The sequence below is a fragment of the Leucopleurus acutus genome (assembly GCF_964270905.1).
Source record: "Leucopleurus acutus genome assembly, chromosome: 14".
NCBI lineage: Eukaryota > Metazoa > Chordata > Mammalia > Artiodactyla > Delphinidae > Leucopleurus > Leucopleurus acutus.
In genome coordinates, this window is record NC_139156.1 from 27,541,231 (window position 1) to 27,561,679 (window position 20,449).

Sequence of the window (20,449 nt, forward strand, 5' to 3'; positions counted from 1 at the left end):
CAGGCAGGTACCTCTTAACCATTTCAATTGAGTTACCTCTCCCAGGCCCAGATAATTCATATATTAGAACTCAGGTGAGGCAGGGTGGTGGCTGGGGGGAGGTAGATAGCATCCTAAAGTTTTTGTTGATAATCCTTGAGTGGTCACAATAAAAGGGCAACACAGTGACAAAACCAATGCCATCGTGAAAAGAGGAGAAAGGTAAGCTTATGCAAACAACAGTCTAGTACATTTAATATTAGGGTCTGGAAATCTTTTAGAAGAAATTATCATGCCGTTAATGTGTGGGCATTAGAAAAGAAAATGGTAATACTGTGGAGTCTGCATGCACTCCCCAAGAATACGTGGTAGCACATTAACTAGTTATCAGTGCTTAGATCAAATGCCATCCCTACAAAGACTTCCTCAATTGCCCTGATGGGAAGCAACTGCCCCCCGCTTCTTTACATTTATCATAGCACTTTATACCTTGATCATAGATCTATCAAATTCTGCTTGAGTAATGGTGTGCACATCTATCTCCCTACTAGATTAGAAGCTTCTTGAGGTCAGGGACTGTGTCCTTCCTATTTACCTTTGTAGATCAGTCCTGCTATGCTTTATCCATAGCAGACATTCAATTTTCTCATCAGCTTATATTGGATTTTTAACATTGATTGATTAAGGAAACACTGTGGGTATAGTGAATGGTAACAGAGAATTTCACAGAGAGTCTTCCTAACTTTATGGACAAGATGAAGGACAGTGAAATGGCTGATGGCTGTTGGGCTCAATGGTCCCTAAAGCACCCAGGAGGGACGTCTCCACTGGTGGGCCATGTGGCTTTCCTTTATTTTAAAGGAAAATAACTATTAAAAAAACTACTTGGGGGACTTCCCTGGTGGTCTGGTGGTAAAGAATCCACCTTCCAATGCAGGGGACATGGGTTCGATCCCTAGTCGGGGAACTAAGATCCCTCATGCCGCAGGGCAACTAAGCCCGCGGGTCCCAACTACTGAGCCCGTGTGCCTCAACTACAGAGCCCACGTGCTCTGGAGTCTGTGCGCCACAACTAGAGAGAAGCCCACACACCGCAACGGAGATCCCGCGCTTGGAAATGAAAGATCCCCTGTGCAACTAAGAAGATCCTGCGTGCTGCAACTAAGACCCGATGCAGCCAAATATTAAAAATAAAAAATAAAGTAAAATAAATAAAAATAAATTTAAAAAATGAGTAGGAGATGTCGGACAAACAAGAAAAAAAAACTACTTGGATGATGACATAGAAGACATCCTTATGATCTTAATTGGGTGGAATTAAGAGCCCAAACCAACAAGATGAAATTCAACAGGGATAAATGGAATGCCCTATGTTTAGGTTTTAAAAAAATTAATTACACAAGTGTAGAATGGGGTAGACCTGGCTTGATAGCAATTGATGTGAAAAAGATCTCAAGGTTTTAGTTGACCACGAACTCAATATGAGTTTGAGTCTGATACGGCTGCTAAAAAATCGAATGTAATCTTAAGCTACATTATGGATGTAGAATCTCCAGGTGGAGAATGGCAAGCGTTCTACTGTACTCGGCCTTGGCTAGACTGTCTCTAGAGTTTAGTGTTCATTTAAGAAGGACTTTAACTGTCAAGAATGAATTCAGAGATGGGTAACCAGGATGGTGAAGGGCCTTCCACAAGCATAGGGACCACACCACGTGAGAAACTGAAATCCACTCAGGGCTCAGCCCGGTGTTAGGTGCTCAGTAAATCAGGTGGAATGAATGGAAGGGAGGGAGGGAGGGAGGGAGAAAAGAGGGGCTGTTGCGTGGAGATCTTTACCACCACTCTATGTGGCAAATGTTGTTATCTTATTTTAAAGATGAGGAAACAGATTCGGAGAGATTATGTAATCAGCCAAAGGTCCCAAGGCAAGCAAGGAGAGGAGATGGAGCCCAATCCAGACATCGGGATTCCAAGTCCCATCCTCTTCCCTCAACACCACGCTGACTCAGTATAAAGGCAGTGCTGCTAACAATGACAACTGTCCATCTATGTCCTATGTCCAGGCAGGGGCTGTGACCTGTCAAACAGAACTGCTAGAGGGGAGAGTTCCATGTGAGTGGCAGATAAAACCAGATGACCTTTAAGAATCTGACTCTCTTGTTACCAGCCTTAGCCCAGCCACTGGCCTCCCTCCATAGGCGAGATAGCCCTGGAGACAGCCTCTCCAAATCTCAGCCAATTCCAGCTTCAAGTCCCATCTCCTGCGGGCTCTTCTAGCCACTTCCCTGGATTCCTACTGAACACTCAGCCACATGGTTCAGCGTTCAATTAACAGCTTATTGTCTGGTTTGGGATAGCCTTACCTCTTCATAGACTGTAAGTTCCATGAGATCCACAACCTGGTTATTTGCTCCTCTTACACATCCTAACACAGTGGGAACTTGGGCCCACAAAGATCCCCAGAGAGGTCAGTGTAAGTTTTCTCAATATCCCACCTGTTTACACACTGAAGCAAAACCACAGACCCTCAGCTCTCTGAAATGGTTTATGAGAAATCAGCCCAAGGACAGAGAGATGGCCTGAATGATCATTTAAGGCCCTCATATTCTCTAACCAACCAGGGGAGAAGAGGGATATATGGGGGAGACCTAGAACCCCAGAGAATTACATCCACACTGTCACTGTACCCGTTTTGAATAAGTTAGCCCCCAGTTACCTGTAGAAAAGTGGGTCATGGGCGCCTACTGCCAACATGCTGCCAGCGTGGTGGCTGTGACCCCTACGTGAAGAAGTAGAAGGACGGCGAGCAGGGACAGATGGCGGAAGGGGAACAAACAGGTAGTGGGGAGAGAGGACCGCTGCACAGAGGAAGGGGAGGGGTGAGCATTGGGTGGGTTTGGGTGAATTCCCCAGGGTGATCAACCTTCCTGGCTGAGAGCATACGCTGAGCCTTCCTGCTGGCCTGCAGGCAGAGGCTGGGGCTCTGGGCGCACTGGCCGCTGGCAGGGAAGGAGGGCTGGCTGAGGGTCTGTCTGAGGGGGACCTGAGTCCTCCTTCACTCCTGTCTGGGCTCTCAGGAAGGGCTGCGGCCTTCTGCCTGGGGCCGGGCTCCAGCTGGGGCCAGAACAAGTTAGAAACCTCTCTGGAGCCAGAAGGGAAGGGGCCTTTGTTAGCTCAAAGGACACAAGCAAGGCGAAAAATTACATACCAGGCCGCTCTAAGTATGCTTGTTTAGAGAAACTGCTTGCATTTATGAAGTCTTTGGTGCGGAAAGCAGGGTTGCAAATGACTGCATCAGAGCGACAGTAAAGGCCATTAATTTCCTGTTATGTTTTCCTGTGTTGGGGGCTTTATTAATTTAATTTTACACTGTCGAACAACAGCGAGAGCTGACACTGCCACACCGCCACGGCTGGGGTTTTCTTTTTGTGTGTGTAGCAAAGCTTTGCCTGACATGCAAATCAACGCTATTACTGGAACCAATAAAGATGTGTGGAGGGAAGAGGGGAGGGATGAGGAGGGGGAGTGAGGGAAGGAAGGAGGGAGGAAGAGAGAAAAGAGGAGAGAAAGGGCAAAAGCCATCCCTGGGCAGTTTCTGCCTCCCTCCATGCCTTGCGTCTCCTGGCTTCCCAGAGCATCCTCCACAATCAATTTCCAGCCATCCTTCCCCTTCCCTTGTACCCTCTCCTGCTTGACTCTCTGCCTTCAGATGACTCTACCGCTGTTTTCCTGCTCTGTCCCAGCTCCTGGAAGAACTTGAATAGGGACACGGAGTTCTCAGGAAAAGGTGGGAGGTAGGCTTCTCCCCACTGCCCGTCCCCAGCTCAGGCGTTTCATGGGGCAGGAGATGGATGTTGCTACCTTGCCCTGGGCAGAGAGAAGGCTTTGCTATATATTTCCCTTTCCAGTCATCTTTCTTCACACTCTCCTTTTGTCTGATGTCAAGGATTCTGGCCCACTTACATATTATTAGTGAACACACACATGAACCCAAGTGCTGGTGCACATGCGGAAGAGTCTAGAAAGGCAGTTACTCCGCCTTGCTTATAAGTCCGTCTGAGAGCTCCCATATCCTAACCTGGTCAACTATTTAGTTCCTCTGAATTCCCAGAAAAAATACTGTCTCTGATTGTTTTTCCTTAAGAGACTCCTTAAATTTCTTCTGAAGGACTGTCTTCAGTAGCTGTGGGGTACCTGATTGGTCTAGACCAAGGTGCCAGACAAAAATGGATCCCCAGCATCAGAAAAAAGGCAGGTTCTTGGGAGACCACATTCTGGTCCCTTTTCCTTCCTAGACCTCAAGACCACCTGCACTGCCCTTTTCCCAGAGCAGCTTCCACAAGCTGGTTGCCCCAGTGGTCCACACTGCAAAGGAGATGGAGATGCGGGTGGGGAGGTAAGAGGGAAGGGAAGCTCCCAGGGTCCCTTCTACCAAACACTCTTCTGCATCCCTCCATCCCAGGCTTTGCAGTCTGTTGGGGTCTAGGGAGATCTGTGTGAGCCAGTGACAGAGAGAGAGAGACAGAGAGATTCTGTGTGTGTGTGTGTGTGTATGTGCGTGTGTGTGTGTGTGTCCGTGCATCTCTCCCTCTGCCACCGGCTTGCTTGCACTCCTGCCTGCACTTTCTGTTTCGGGAGCTGTCTGGCAGGCTCCAAGAGGCTGTTGGATGGACTCCAGCTCTCCCCAGGAGGAGAGCATAAACTTCATAAACTGCATTTACTTTAATGCAGGTTCCTGGGGCTGCCTTCCCCCTGCTTTTCTTCCCTCCCCTTGTCTGCTCTGTCTCGATCACATTTTATCCCTGCCCTTGTGTGCACCCGGACACCACACACACACACACACACACACCACACACACACACACACACACACACACACTATAGCTCTTGAAAAAGATGAAGCCTGGGCAGGAGGATGGGTGGGCAAGGTGTAAAAGCGCTGTCTAAAGGAGGAAGCCTCAGCCCAGCCCTGGAAAGACCCCCGTGAGACATCCACACGCTTGTCTCCAGAGGAGATGAGCACAAAGGGTGCTTTGAGGCAGGCGGGCGGGCACCTCAGGGAGGGAGGGATGCTGACATTTCGCTCGGATGGCCAAATGAGGAGCCACCTGGAGGCTGGGATACGGGCTCCAAGGAAGGGAGGGAGAGAAGGCGAGGCCTCCATGCAGGTTGAGGTCTGTGAGGCCTCCCTTGTCTGGTGCTGTCAAGGTCAGCAGGTTTGAGTTCACCGAAGGGTCAGGATGGTTTGAATTACTGGCTGTGCTGCAACTACGCGGCTCTGAGGCTCGTGATCCGTCTCCCAGCCCTCCCCCAACCCTCCTGGCCCTTCCACCCCCACGGGGGAGAATGGGGAGGGTCCCCCCTGCCGGCCACTGGGGCCCTGAGGAAGGCAAGCAAGGGAGGGGCCCTTCCCTGGGCTCTGGGGCCCCTCTTGTGCAGCCAGCAATAGTCGGGAGGCTGCTGGGACCCATTCCTCTGGCAGGCGGCACTCCTGGGTCTCCCCAGCTTACCTTCTCCCCGACCCTTTTTCTGAGGGGTCCTCCAGGCCCCTGCCCGGATTTTTCTCTTGTAGCCCTTGCCTGTGGGGGAAGGAGGACGACACCTACCTGCAGGGCTGGAAGGTAGTTGCCAAGTGGAAGACAAGGGGTTGAAGATGTGTTCTGACACGGTGGGTGTGCATACACGTGCACAGGAGCGCACAGATGCGGGAGTGGGGAGGACCCGAGGCCTCTGCTGAGAAAGCTATTGCTATTCCCACCCCAATTTCCAGTGGTGGAGGGTCACCACAGCCCCTCCACTGCAAGTCTGTACCTCCTCTCCTGGGGAGCGGGGTCAACCCATCCATTCTGACTTTTTGGCACTTTACGAAAAAAATATACTCTTTTGTGCTAAATCTCAACATCCTTCCTCAGACAACCAAATATAACTCTTTACCCACAACAGCATGAACTGGCTGGGAAACTAAGGTGGTTAATGACGTGGCTGCAGTCTCTGATATAAACGCAGGGATTTAGGTACAAATTCACACACCTTTGTCAGCTACACACAGCCATGGCTAAACCCTGCTATCTCTCTACAGAAAAAAGTAAGTCCGAGTGTGCACAGGGCTCAAGGCAAAGGTCTCAATAAAACCTTTAAACCTAACTCTGTATAATGACATGGTTGGTGTTCAACAGGCTCGTAGCCAACATTACCCTGAGAGTTAGGCTAAAATATGTGATCCAACTAAGATAGAAAAATTCCCCCCTCAGGTATGAACGGTCTAATTTCCCATGTTACTAGGAAGATATACTCATAACAATGAATGTGTGTTCAACCGTGGATTTTGGGGGTTTGTGTGTCTTAGCAAATACTGACCTTTAAAACTTAGTTTGCTCTTGGGCTGGAGTGGACAGTAGCCAGGGTTTGAATATTTGTTGGAAAAGGAACATAGGTTGAGCTTTGTTAATACAGTTAAAGTTGGGTGCTTGTCTAGACAGATGACTACCTCCATGCAGATTTTGTTTCTGAACTTTCATAGAACCCGCCTCCTTAGGTTCAGAGTCTGTGACCTGTGCTTGATAGTATGTAATGTTTGTGAAATAATATAATTCTAGCAATAACCCGCAGAGGTACTTTCCTTACAGAAACTCAAACTCCACTTGGCTTCCCTCTGCCAATATACTGTCCTCATGCAGTGCCTGGCCGGGGCCTGGAGGAGAGTAAAAGCAAAAATGGCTCTGCGACATCCTGCCCACGATGCAAGCTCACTTCAGAGGTCTGAGAGCACAGCACCCCGGGTCCACGCTCCTGGATGGGTCTTCTCTAAGAAAGGAGTTGGATGGCTGGGAGTGTGTGTGTAGGGACTGAGTGGCAAACAGACATAACTGCTCCCAAGTGCTGGGTTTAGGTTAAGGAATCAGTGCAACCTCCTTTTGTTCACCCAACATAGTGCAACCTCACCTTGCCTCTGGGCCCTCCTCTGCACCCCTTCCAGCTCCTTCAGGCTGCATCCTGTCCCATCCTGTCGCTGATGTGGACTCAGCGAAACTTCCCTAAGCATTTCCCATGCAGGGAGCGCTCAGATCCCTCTCTGCTTCTGCCAGCCCCCAGCCCCTGGACCAAAAGGCCACAGAGAACAGGCGCTGTGGGCCCCAGAGAGTCAGGCTCTGGCTCCTGCCTCTGCCTCTAAATGTCCACCCATGCAAACCTGCGAAGGAGCGCTCACCTGCAGATTCCCCCCAGCAGCCTCCTCCAGGACCGAAGGTCCGGGCCTTGAGCACCAGAGTCCCAGCGCCTGGCAGCTGGCCAGCGGCGGCCTCTCCTCTTTCCCAGGGTCCTCCTTGCCTGCCTTTTCTGACACCAGCACTCCTCCTGCTGCCCCTCCAGAAAGAGAGCAGGGAAGAGAGCCCGGTGACCAGGGCATGCCTGGTTTACATTAATGAGATACACCGAGTGTAATCCAGCCATGGAGGCAGCCTACAAAGGGAGGTGATCTCGGGTGGCCAGGAGCAGAGCTGCTCAGGTAATTGGTTTATCTATCTGGAAGCAGGGGGAGCAATCTCAGCACAGACAGACTAGCAGTAAAGTCTCTTCCTTAAGGCTATTTCCTTTGTCTTTTCAATTGCTTGCACATCCATGTGAGAGAGGGAGAGAGTGTTAAAGAGAGAGGGAGAGGGAGAAATGTTAATTTGTGAATTAATGGCTTTTCTCAGCGGAATTGTAAATTCAAATGTCACCTCACACGGTGACACCACGGCTGGTCTGCTGAAGAAGCAATGATAAGATCCCCCACCTCCCTCGGTGCCCCTCCCTCCCCAAAGATAGCTGCGGAGTGGAACATGCTACTTTTAATTTGCAATAACAACACAACAGAGGTATGCAGTAATGACTGCCTTCTTCTCCCCTCCTCCTGGCTTCCTTCCCCCCAGTCCAGTTGGCTCCCCACTTCCTCCCTCCCACCCCTCTGCTCTTCTGAAGCAACACCTCACCTCACCCTGGCTGCCCCCCACCCCACCCCAACCAGGGCCTGATCACATGGGGGGGTGCCTCTGGAATTGATGCTGCAACCCTCTCTTCTCCTTCAATAATCAGGGAATTAATGACCCTGAAGTTAAAGTGAGGCTGATACCGAGGCCCTGCCCAGCGTTGGGAAAAAGCCTTCATTGTTTTCAAGCAGGAGGCGGGCAGCAGCGAGGGAGATCCATGGACGGAGATTGAATATGCAATTTTCTTTCACCTCGCCAAGAGCTGCCCCTGGGCTGTGCCTGGCCTAAATTTTTCCTTTTACCATCTCTGCCTTATCCGGCCCTCCCACCTCCCTTCCATTCTTTCCAGAAAATTACCTTCAAAATTGATTTCCACTTTTACAAACAAATATAATGGGAACACAGGAAAAAACTTGGGCCGTGATGAATTAGGGCTGTCAGGTGTTTCCAGGTCTCCTTTGCTTTTGTTTTACTACCCGATCTGCTCTTTGTTTTTCCAAGGGCTGGAAAAAGTGTCTCCCATCCACTGAGGGCCTGACCCTCCAGGCCACGGGGCCTCAGCCCCCAAACCCAGCAGCAGCCCAAGGCGGAAGTGAGCCAGGCCCTGAGATTCTGTTAGCCTCTTGGTTTCCCAGTGGAATCCTGGGCCACCTCCTCCTATTCTGCTCTCTGGCCCTTAGGAACCCACTCTCTGAAGACTCTCTAATGGCCACCCCCGGCTCTTTCCCCTGGTCCCCGCACCATGTTCCCTCTGGCCCCCATACCTCTTAAAGTCCAGACCAGATGCAAACCTCCACCTCCTCTAATGTGGGCAGGATCAGTGTATACCTCGACTAGAGCAAATAAGAGACAGACACTGAGAGATCGCGAAAGACAGGCAGGTTGAAGACCGGGGAGGGGGGAGAAACCCTGAGGTTGGGAGACCAGGTTCCTCTGTAAGGGTTCCCAGTCTCAGTCTCCCTTGCCTTGGGAGCCAGTCCACCCATGGAGGCAGGATCAGGACAGCCCATCCTTTTGCCAACAGAATGCAGGGTGATGCCTACAGGGCCCTTTGGGCAAAATTCCATACGCGAACCTATGCCTCAAGACAATGCAGCCTTAGCACACCCAGGCCTGGCTTAGAGCTCTCCCAGCTCCCTGGAGCTGCTGACAGGGACATGGACATGCACCTGCTCACATTTGAACATCTCTTCGAGTGCATACACTACCCAGAAAACTGCATGCCTGCCCAATGCTGTTCTGCATCCCCTTTCACCCAACGATCTCAGAAAGGTAGAGAACACACAATACCGACATTTGCATAACCCATGTAAAAAAGCACATGTGGCCACAAAACAAACATACATTTCCCAAGGTAAATAAATAAACTTGTATGTGGGAACAGAAATACACAGCAATGGATAGAGGGAGGGATGCCTCCATGTTAGAGAAGAAGGGGTCCCGTATTTATCTACCCACATCTAAAATGCCTGTGGAGGCTAATAAGAGATGACATGCGGCCCAAGTGGATAACCGCAGAGCAGATGAGCAAGCAGAGATGGACAGAGGTCCTCCCAGTCACACAGGGGAGGCTCATATCTTTCCCCCACTGCCCTGGTCCCATCTAGGTCGGTTTATCCCAGCATCAGCTTCCCTAGGCTGCCGTACGTAAGAGGAGCTGCACCAAGATGAGAGAGGCTGTACCTAAAAAAGTTTCTTTCTGACGCAACTTCATTTCCCCTTGAAACATAAACCTGCCAATTGCGCCTTCCTCCCCAGATACACAGCAAGCCATCTTCCGAGACGGAGTCGGCTCAACTCCATCTCCATGATCGCGTGTAGTGCTCCCCACGCCCCTGTGAAGTAAGTACCGTCACCGTCTCCATTTCACAGAGGAGAAGACTGAGCTGATGAAGGTTAAGTGACTTGCCCAAGGCACTAGGACTCAAAGCCGGCTGCACCTCCCTCCCTCCAGACCCCTTCCCCACTGAGCCACACTGCCCATCCCTGCTGCGCTCCTGGGACTGCCTGTTGGCCTCCACCCGAATCCTTCTTCTGCGTGGGGGTCTTTGCAGCCTTCTCTTGCCTGAAGCCCAGGCTCCTAGACAGAGCAGGTGCTGCTCCTTCCCACAGCCTAATCCCCTCACTTGCTCCAAGTCAAATCTGAGCAACACACTGGGGGACTTTTGGGGAGAAATTAACTAAGGAAATAAACCACTTCTTGAAGTTACAGCTTCATCCAAAGCAGAAGGGAGCTATTAAAGGCAGGGACAGGTCTCGGCTGTTTGCAGCCATGCAGCCTGCCCTGCCTGCAAACGTACAACTGCACCGGCCTGGCAGCACTCGACTGCACAATTCATTGTGCACCTAATTAATGGAAGGCAGAATCGCGGCCCCCTGCAATCCCACACATCAAAGGATGATACCAACACACCTCCCCTCACACAGATCAAAAGACTCACACATAGGACTTCATTCAGATTTTTGGACAAGTTATGTAATCGCTCTGGCCTTCAACAACACCGATGGACGGCAATGCTTTAGGCCACAGCCAAAAGCAACTGGGTGAAGGTAAAGGACTTAGGTCTTTCAGCCTAAAAAGAATACAAGAGTCCCTATCCTGCAGCCACATACGCCAGGGCATGCAACATTCGGGGAAGCAGTGTTCCTTCAAAGGACCCTAATATACCCACCCATAATTGTAGCCAAGAAGAGGGAAAGATCTTAGCAGGTACTGAACGGGGATCTACCTTCTCAGACGGATGGACAGCCTGTCTGCCGGGTGCTTTGTGACATAACTTCCTCATCTATCCCTGGTCTGTCTACCTGTCTCATTCTGGGACCTCCTGGACTCTTGTGGGGAGGGGAGGTCAAAGCTTCTTGACTCGCATATTTCTTAAAGGCAAGTCTGGGGATTCCTCCATGCTTCCAAAGGCCAAAGCATGAGAGGGCGTCTCAAGCAGGCTCACAGTCACTGTCAGTTTCCTTTTTCCCCAGAGTCACAGCTGATTGGCCCTTCAGTAATGTCCCCACAGATCTGATTGCTGCAGATACTAATAACGTTGTCCATGTTCTGAGTACCAATGCCAATAACGCTCTGGGTATTATCACTGCGAACACCAATAACTACTGCTGAGATTGTCTCCAATAATGCCAGCGCACGCTGCAGTGACTGTCCTCGCTAACGCCCACCACCGTTACATTGTTAGTGCTGAAGAATAGGCCGAACCGTACCCACAGGCAGGAGTGGGAGTGGCTTCCTTGAGGACAGAGAGGCTCACAGCTCACCCCTGGGCTATGACACTTCTAGGGAGATGCCCCAGTGGGTGGGGCCAAAATCGAGCCAGCCTGGCAGGGGTACAGGGTCCACCTGGAAACAGACCTGCCCCTCCACTCCCTCGAGGTCTAGTCCCTTGACATGTATCCCCATTCCCATCCCAGCGTCCCTCATCGCCTGAGTCAGCTCTCTCTTTTGCCTGTGGTGCTGGCCCAGTGGCTGAAGGATACACCTGGGTGTCTGTGCAGCCCATGCCCGAGGCTGCCTCCTGCGACCGGCCTGCCAGCTGCTGTGCTACCTTGGCCTGACTGCAGAGTTGGGCTACATCATCTTGACACATAATTATCTCCCCTATTCTTAATCATCTGAGCTGCTCCCTAATGCAAACTGGGCCTGGCTGCTTGGAGGCACCCAGAATGGGGGAAGGGGGGAATGGACTGTGAAAGGTCTGCCTTTGCTCTAGCCTCTCCTTTCCCCTCCCTTTCTACCTGGGTCCGATGGATCAAGTGTGTGTGTGGTGGTGTGCGTTTGGGGTAGGGGGGTGGTCAGGGAATACTGGCCTCCCTAATAGGCTCTGGCCTCCACCAGGGGAAGGACAGCTCCATCTGGCCTGGGGTTGGTCAGAAGGGGTGTGTCAAGGCAAAAGAACCCTCTTCCCCCAAAAAGAAGCAGGGTCTCTGATCCTTCTTGCCAACTGGCTAGGCCTGTGGTAAGTATTTAAGCAGCAAGAGTAAACTTAGAGGCTGCCATTATCCCTCACCCAGAATTCAACTGCTTCCTGAGATGTCTCCCCACTGCCATCACCACCACCCTCCTGGAGGAGGGTCTTCCCCAGCCCAGCCCTGCTCTTGTCCTTTCCTGCCCAGACACTTGCAGTGGCTTCTCAGGTCTGCAGGAAAGAGTCCAAACTCCTTATAGGGCCCCGTCTTGGCCTGCTCTCCTGTGACCCTAACCCCTCCGCTCAGCCTTACTGCCACGACTTCCCCTCAGGCCCTTTCATCCCAGCCAAAGCACCCCTGTGTTTTCAGCACAGTGTCTTCTGGGCACAAGGCTCAGTCTGTCCGATAGAATTTCAACTACCGTTGTCTTTGAACCGTGCCCCTTGTCCATCCCTCAGGCCCCTCCTCGAAGAGCAGCCTTTCCTGGAGGTTCACTGCCTCCCCACTTTGAGTTCCCATGGCCTGCAGCCCAGACCTCCATCACAACACAGATATCTAGATCTCTGATGGGCCTTTCTGCTCTCTGGACTCACGTGTTTTACATGCCCCACTAGACTGTAAGCTCCTTAAGGACAAGGATCATATCTTGTTCTGCTCTGGGATCCTACAGCACCAAGCCTTTCTTGCGACTGATGCCCAGGAAAGGGTGACTGAATTGAATTGACTTGAAACAATGAATGTGATCGATTGCTCAGAGAGGAGAGCACTCTGCTCTGGGCCAGCCGGGCCCGACCTGCAGTGGCCGCAGCCTCAGGCCAGTGACTCTCTAACCCAGCTCCTTTCACGGCCCATAGGAGCCCAGGAAGCAGAGGACACGCTTGGCCCCAACCGCAGACCAATAGGGGAGAGGACAAAGTGGGGGGGGGGGGTGTCCTGGTCATCTCACAGGTGCTGGTAAAAGGAGAAATCCTCAGGTTCTGAGGCAGAATCTTCCAGATCACTCAGAGTGCCAGGGAGCCTGGCGAAGGCCTGAGTGTGGGAAACCCCCAGAGAGAACTGAGACTTAGGCCCTTTCATGCAGCCGCCCCCGCTGCCCGTCAGTGGCTGCCGCCAAAACAACCACAATGAAATTTAGTGAGTGGCAAAGGCCGTGGCAGCCAAATGGGTTTGGATGTTTTGGAAGAAGGAGAAATAGAGCCAGACAAGCTGTTTTCCTGTGAAACCAGGCCATTAGGGCTTCTGGAAGGAGGCCAGCCCCAGGTCATCCCTGTCTTGCCAGGCCCAGGCCTCTCCTACATGCTGTCCTTTCTGCTGGAGGCCGGGGCTCTCACACTCTCTTTTCCCTCAGCCTGGGTCTAGGGAATCTCAGCTTTGTCTCTTTTCTCTGTTCCTTACCCTCTAGAGCTGCCCCAATCAAGGGCTTGTCTGCGCTTGGGATGACCACAGGATTTACTGTCCAAACAGGACATTTTTGAGAGAAAAAGGAGACGCTGACTGGCCAAGACGCAGAGACAAAGGCATAAATTGGGACTGTCTGGACTGATGGGATATTTGGTCACCCCCCCCCCATGTTCATATTTAGAGGCTTCTGTCTATGTCATGGGAGATACCCTTAAAATCACATGCCCTTCCTAGACCAGGAAGTTACTGTCTCCCCAGCAGGGACCATAAGATCAGGGCAGGAAGCAGGCTCCAGACACTGGTGTCTCCCTTTGTCTGGGCCTCCAGCCCTGCGCCCTGGCCTCATGCATCAAAAGAGAACCAGATGGGGCTTCCCTAGTGGCGCAGTGGTTGAGAGTCCGCCTGCCGATGCAGGGGACGCGGGTTCGTGCCCCGGTCTGGGAAGATCCCACATGCCGCGGAGCGGCTGGGCCCGTGAGCCATGGCCACTGAGCCTGCGCGTCCGGAGCCTGTGCTCCGCAACGGGAGAGGCCACAACAGTGAGAGGACCGTGTACCGCAAATAAAAGAGAACCAGATGGTCACCAAGGGACCTTAATGGCATAATATTTGAAGAACACCTTCTTCCAAGTTCATCTCCACCACTCTCTCCTCTGAATTCCTTTCCCTGCTCCTCCTCTTCATCTCCTCACCCTTTAACTCCCTGCCTAACAGCTAGCTGCACCCGAGGAATTACAGGGAATGAGGGGAAGGGCCAGAGAGGAGCCTGGGGGGTGTCTCCTCCCATAGAGAGAGCAGAGAGGGCCCATGCCCAGCTCCCCAAGTGGTCTGAATGGGCACAGGGTCCACGTGTTACAGAGAAAGGACACAAGGGTCAGCTGCGCATGACAACACTCCCCCATCTCCTGATGGGTTGAGATCAGAGGAGGACAAGTCAGGTTGGCTTTTCATCCCCAGGTCAGAGACCAGCTGTCCCCCAACCTCCAAAACCTTCCCATAGTCCATGGCTCATGCTTTCCCTCCTGGCATCTCACCGGGATGTTCGGGATGAATCCCAGCGGAAGGTGAGGCAGTCGGGGCTGCTGAGCAGATGGTGAAACTGATGGCCCCACCAGCAGCCTGCCTCCCTCTCTCCAGGAGCCAGCAGGGTAGTGGGGGGACCCAGGCTTTGCTACTAAAACTGATCTCACAGCAGAGCAGCTGCGAGGCTAGGCCGAAACCGGAGCTCCGAGTCCAAGGACAAAAGCATGCACAGGGGAAGCCAAGCCTCTTCCCTCCTCCCTACCTTCATCACGTTTCCTCTTCTCGCCATTGGAGCGAGGGATCCCCAGGATCCCGTTGATGGAGTAGGATCCCACCGGATCATTGGAGGTGCTGGAAACAGGAGGGGAGGCCGTACTGGGAACTGGACGAGAGTAAGGAGGAAATGCCATCAGGATAGCAGTTGTGATCGCAGGCCAAAGCCCCAAGGCTGGGGGCAGAGAGAAGCAGAGGAAATGAGGAGGGATGGGGAGCCCACAGTCCCCTCCTTCCTCTGAGGTTTAAGGGGGAACGCATTGCTACATACAATTTAGGCTATTCACTGCTGTCCACCCTGGATTGAGTGGGGACCAGTCAACCCCAGGCCTTCTCTGCAGACCTAGAGATTTCACTCACTATAGATTGAACCCACTCCCTGAGTATGTGGGTTCAGCAAACAGCAAAAGCTGACTCAACCTAGAAAGCGACTCAGCGGTCGTGCAGAGAACACAGCTCCTAGGATGCCTCCTTGCACAGCTCATCCTATGTGATCCCCGCCGGACAAATCCTTCTAAACAAACCCCAGGCCATTGTTTCTAGTCTCCTGGGCGGAGTCTTTCCCAGTCCTGATTTAGAGTGTGGCTTTCTAAGGTCTATCTGAGTCTCTTAGAGACACAAGAATGGTCCTGATATTCCCCGGGAGTGTGGAGCTCCTCTCCCCCAGTTGCTCCTGGTCTTGAAATCACTTGAGAAGTTCCTAATTTCTCCTTCAGGGCACAGAGTAGTGAACACATTCACTCTGCGGTGATCAGCTCAGGTACAGCCTGGCCCAACCCTCCCTCCCAGCACATGCTGTAACACAGGCCTGGTAAACAGCACTCCTGCCAACTCCAGGGGGGCTGGGACCAGCGCTTTCTACTTCCTGCTGGTCAAGAGAGCGGGGACAGCTGCCAAGAGGGGCAGCAGGAGAAGTGTAACCACATCCCAGCCCCTAAAGCCCCAGACCTTATCTATGGCTTCAGCAGCACCAACGCCCTTGGGCCAAAGGGAAGATAGTGTGTGGGGGGGATGGGGGCTGTTAGCAGGTGTTCTGGTGGACCTGGGTCATGTCTCTGTGAGGCTGTGAGCGAGGGTCAATAAAGGAGGAGGTTCGAGAGGGGCAGACAGTTACTGAGCGGATGAGAGAGACAAACAGATCAAGAGACACTGGTAAAGAGGAGAGAAGCCGTGAGGAGGGAGGGAGAGAGACAGAGGAACAGGTCCAGGGCCATATGGACAGAGAGGAGAGGAAGGAAGAGGAGAGAAGAAGGCAGAGGAGGGGAGAAGAGAGGAGGAGAATCTTAAAAATAAAAAAAACAAAAAATGGAGTAAGCAAGTAGATATGACAGAGGGACAGGGAACAAAAGATGGAGAAGGAGGACGGGAAAGAGAAGGAAAGTTAGAGGGAATAGAGGGAGAGAGACAGACACACAGACGGATAAAGGCAAGGCAGCTCTGAGGAGATGCTCATAGGAGGCAGAGAGCAGTCCTCGTGAGCTAGTCTCCCAGGAAGATCCCGAGCCTCTAGGAGCCCAGGGAGAGCACGGCCCTTGGACCTCAGACAGGTGGGCATTTCCCACAGGCAGAGCCGCTCTTCCCAGCTCTCAGGGGGATCAGCTTCCCCCCTTCCCTGAGCCCTCTTACCGATGGTGTGGCCAGGGGCAGTCACTCCGGTCCCGGCTCCATCCGGCGTTGGGTGGAAAGGCTGCTGAACTTTGGTCCGGATGATCCTGCAACAGCATGACAACAGCATCACACATCACATGCCCTCTCCTGCCCTGGTCACCTGCAGCCCAGTCCTGCAGAGGCGCTCCCCTGAGCTCAGCTCCCTCCTCACCCATCTGCTCCCTGCACCCCTGCCCTCTCTGACTACTGCAAGGCAGGAGCTTGCCCTCCTGTTGGCTCTGTGATCCAGCCTAGTACAGCCCTGGGCAGAGACAGTCTGCATTCTGTCCTGCTGTGTGATTCGTGAACTGCACCTTGATGTTTGGCAGCAAGGATCGGGCAGCAGAGCGAGTGGAGCACAGCATCCTTCCCGTTTCTGGGAGTGGGGGCTGCCCTGGTGACTTGCTGTCCATCCTTCCCTCCTCAACCACACACATCTCCTCCCGAGAGGAGTCTGGAGATCATTTTGGAGCTGGCTTTCCTATTGGGACTGTATCACAGTCCTCCAGAGCCGAGGGAAGGGGTGAGATTTCCCCATTTCCTGAGCTAAAGAGAAGTAGCCGGTGAAAGGGCTGGGTCGCAGGTAATCCTTTCATCTCCAGGATTCCAACACAGTACTGGTCCCTCTGCCAGGTGTCAGGCCCTGAGCAGCTCCTTGAGCCCACTTAGGGCTCTCAAACCTGTCAAAGCCCTGTCCCTGCCGCGCTCGCTGGCCCGCTGGCCTCCTTCTCAGAGGCCTTACTTGGATCACACCTTCTTTACCAGACTAGGTGAAAAGCCTGGTACCTTCCCTACGCACTCCGCTGGGGTGGAGTGGGGGGAATCCAGATCAAACGTCCCAGGGCTGGGGATTGTTAGTGATCCAAGGACGCAGGGCTCAGCGACACGAAAGACCAAGCCCAGGGCCAGGACCAAGGAACACTCGCCTCCACCCACTGGTCAGTCAGGTGCCCTTGGAAGCCACTTTTCCGGAGGCGCTGCTCTCCCTGCAGAGAGGCGTGTGAGACAACCAGCCAGGTGAGTCGCAAGCCGTGAGTGGACTGGAACACGCACCTGCAGGCAACCGAGACAAGGCCCCTGCCTCCCAGGGCCGGGAATGAAGTTGGGCAGGGAGGGGACACACCCCGAGAAAGCTAAGTAACCCAGAGGGGGCCAGGCAGCAAGGGCCAGGAGGATGTGGGGGAAATGGGAAAGAAGTCACTGAGGAGGTGGAACTTGATGTAGATACTCAAAGCAGAGTAAGGCTGAATATATATACACACACACGTACAGGAGCCAGAGGCACAGAGGATAGTGGGAAAGTCACTGGGCTTCATGGCCGAGGCCCCGAGTCTTCCACTAAGTGGCCACATAGCCTTGGCCTCATCGTTCTCCTTTTCTGGGCCTCAGTTTCTTCAGCTATAAAGTAAAGAGATTAGACTACAGAATCTCTGAGGTCTCTTTCCCCAGTAAAATAAACCCAATATGATTCTCAGATGAACAAAGAAGTGGAGAAGAGGCCATTAGAAGCAGATGCTGGAGGAGGGTAGAAGCAAAGCACAGGAGCCGAGCGGTCACGCTGGGTTAGGGGCTAATGCCTAGGCCAGGAACGGTGGAGGGATGTAAGGGAGTAAGAGGAAATAAGGCTGAAAACTTGGAAGTAATGATGATACTAGCGATTTTCCACTTATCAAGCATCTATCATATGCCAACGTTATATGCAATTTATATTTCTGTGTATATATACTACTGTTAATTCTCACAACAACCTCCAAAGCATTACTATTATCCTTGTTTTGCAGACTGAAAACCAAAGCTGACAGAGGTTAAAGAGCTTACTCAAGGGTTTCCCTGGTGGCGCAGTGGTTGAGAGTCTGCCTGCCAATGCAGGGGACACGGGTTCTAAGCCCTGGTCCGGGAAGATCCCACATGCCGTGGAGCAACTAGGCCCATGTGCCACAACTACTGAGCCTGCGTGCCACAACTACTGAAGCCTGCGCACCTAGAGCCTGTGCTCCACAACAAAAGAAGCCACCGCAATGAGAGGCCCGGGCACCACAACAAGGAGTAGCCCCCACTGGCCACAACTTAAAAAAAAAAAAAAAAAAAGAGCTTACTCAAGATCACATTGCCAGCTAGGGCAGAGTTGGAATTCAGTATTTAAAATGTGTGCTTTTTGTTACTTTGTCAGACTTCCCCCAGTATATAGGAACCAGGTTTACAGAATCTCAAGCCATGAGTGATTTTTAAACTAAAGGAGACATGTGCAAACCGATGCAGGTAAAGCAATAGACAGGCACAAGGCCATAGGTAGCTGGCCTCAGAAAAGAGAAGGAAGAAAAAAAAAAGGGAATTCCCTAACAGTCCAGTGGGTAGGACTCCATGCTTTCACTGCCAAGGGCCCAGGTTCGATCGATCCCTGCTCGGGGAACTAACGTCCAACAAGCCTCGCGTTGTGGCCAAAAGAAAAAAAAGAGAAGGAAGAATTTGTAAGGTGGATTTGGCAACTAAATGGAGTCAACCATGGCTCTAAAACCCCAGTTCTGTGTAACTGGAAGTCTGGTGGTTTGTCCCACTGTCAGGAAGAGGGATGCAGGGAGGTGACTGGTTGGTCCTTGACGTGAGCATTTGAGGAGGTAGGTGAGTGTCCAGGTGGATGGCCGTGCACCAGTCGGCAGAGTAGATATGGATTTAGGAGATTATCAAGGAAGGAAGTGTTGGTTGGGATGAGAGGACTAAAGAGCAGACCCTGGAGAACATCTACTATCAGAGGCTGAGGAAAAGAACCTGACCTTACACAAGGGTCAGAGTTGGTCACACAGGAAATGGCAGAACCAGGTTCAGGCAGTTTTAGCTAAGTCAACAGAGAAGAACATTTCCAGAAGGAGAACGTAATCCACAGCATCCGTGGTGACATAAAGATTGAAGGGAATTGGGAATAAGAAGAGGCACAGATCTGGGAAATTTTGGTGACCACTAGTGACCTTGGGAGAGCGGCCTCAACAAAGCAACTGAGGCAGGAGCCAGATAAAAAGAGGTTAGGGAGTGGACAGCAGGAGAGGGAGGCAGTGAACGTAGACTATTGCTTCAGAAGTGTGTAGAAAAGGAGAGAAAAGTGTGGAAGCTGAGGATGGAAGCGGCAGCTAAGTGGAGGGAAGGCTGTTTAGGGGAGGAAGGACCTGGGTAAGTCTGTACGCTAAGGAGAAAGAACGGGTGAAGAGGGAGAGGTTGGAGTTGCCTGAGAGAAAGTGGATGATTGCCAGACAAGGCAGAACAAGGGGAGAACGGAATGGCGGCCACGGGGGCGAGGCAGCAAGAGATGGCACGTGGTGAGGTGGCCCAAAGCTTCTGGGTCTGGAGCATGATCACAATGGGAAAGACCTGACAGTCGCTAAGGGCAGTGTAGACTGGTCTACACGAAAAGTCTAGAAGGAGGCTGAGCAGCTCAGAGCAGCTGCTCCTAATTCATTGCAGCAAAAGGCTTCTGGGATCTCAGTGGGCCTGTGGGTGGCTCTGACTTGAGAGCTGGTGGACTCTGGGCTCTGGACTGAGGGAACCCCAAGACTGAGGCTGGGTGAGACAGACAACTGGACGGCCTTGTGGAGCTGCTGTCTTTGTTACCCACAGCCTCTGACCCCTGGGGCACTGGTGCAGTTTTAGCTGAGGCAGCAAGTGATGGAAAATCACTACTCCCTGACAGCGGCTTGGTGGTGCATGGGAGACGAGCTGGGCAGGGTGCCTGCTGTGAGTTACTAATGCTCTTGGTGTCCGTCCATGCCCCCCAGGAGGTGGACACTCACCAGTCCCCAACGGTGATCTCAGGGAGTTTAAGAACCAGGATTGTGGAAACGTTACGGTCACCCATTGCCCCCCTGCGTCCCATACACAAACCCACTGACTAATAGGAATATCACTAAGAGTTAAAAGGATAAAGAGGTTGCTTTGTGTGACTGCCTGGTCCTACTGCCCCCTGTTCCTCCTCCTCTTTCTCTAATTCTTTTTCATTCTTGGCCGCAAAAGACAGCCAGACACATCCGTGGCCACCACGGCCCCCCACAGGTTTGGCCTGGAGAGTCAAGTTCCCACACATGCATCCTTGCGGGGCTACAGTCAGGAGCCCTGGGCCCATTTACCAGGGGTTGGAGGTGCCATTTCCCATTTCCACAGAAAGACTGCCCTGCGAGGGTGCCTGCTCCCCACTTCTCCTTCCAGTGTGCTTTCCTTGACAGGGACGCTCTTTCTCCCCCACCTCCACCTTTCCAGAGAA

General features: G+C 52.4%; 1 protein-coding gene across 9 annotated transcripts in view; it reads right to left on the reverse strand.

Moving 5' to 3' along the window:
- The window catches only part of PAX2 (paired box 2), a gene marked incomplete at both ends in the record, with an annotated part of 77,815 nt that overhangs the window by 29,836 nt on the left and 27,530 nt on the right, over positions 1–20,449 (reverse strand). For 6 of the 9 annotated variants that reach the window (XM_082854051.1, XM_082854050.1, XM_082854047.1 and 3 more), the window contains 2 exons: positions 14,546–14,665; positions 16,183–16,268. In XM_082854051.1, the coding sequence (XP_082710177.1) occupies positions 14,546–14,665; positions 16,183–16,268 (206 nt within the window). Of the gene's footprint in view, positions 1–8,709; positions 8,779–14,545; positions 14,666–16,182; positions 16,269–20,449 lie in introns of all 9 variants that reach the window. The other 3 variants (XM_082854049.1, XM_082854046.1, XM_082854045.1) reach the window with 1 other exon arrangement.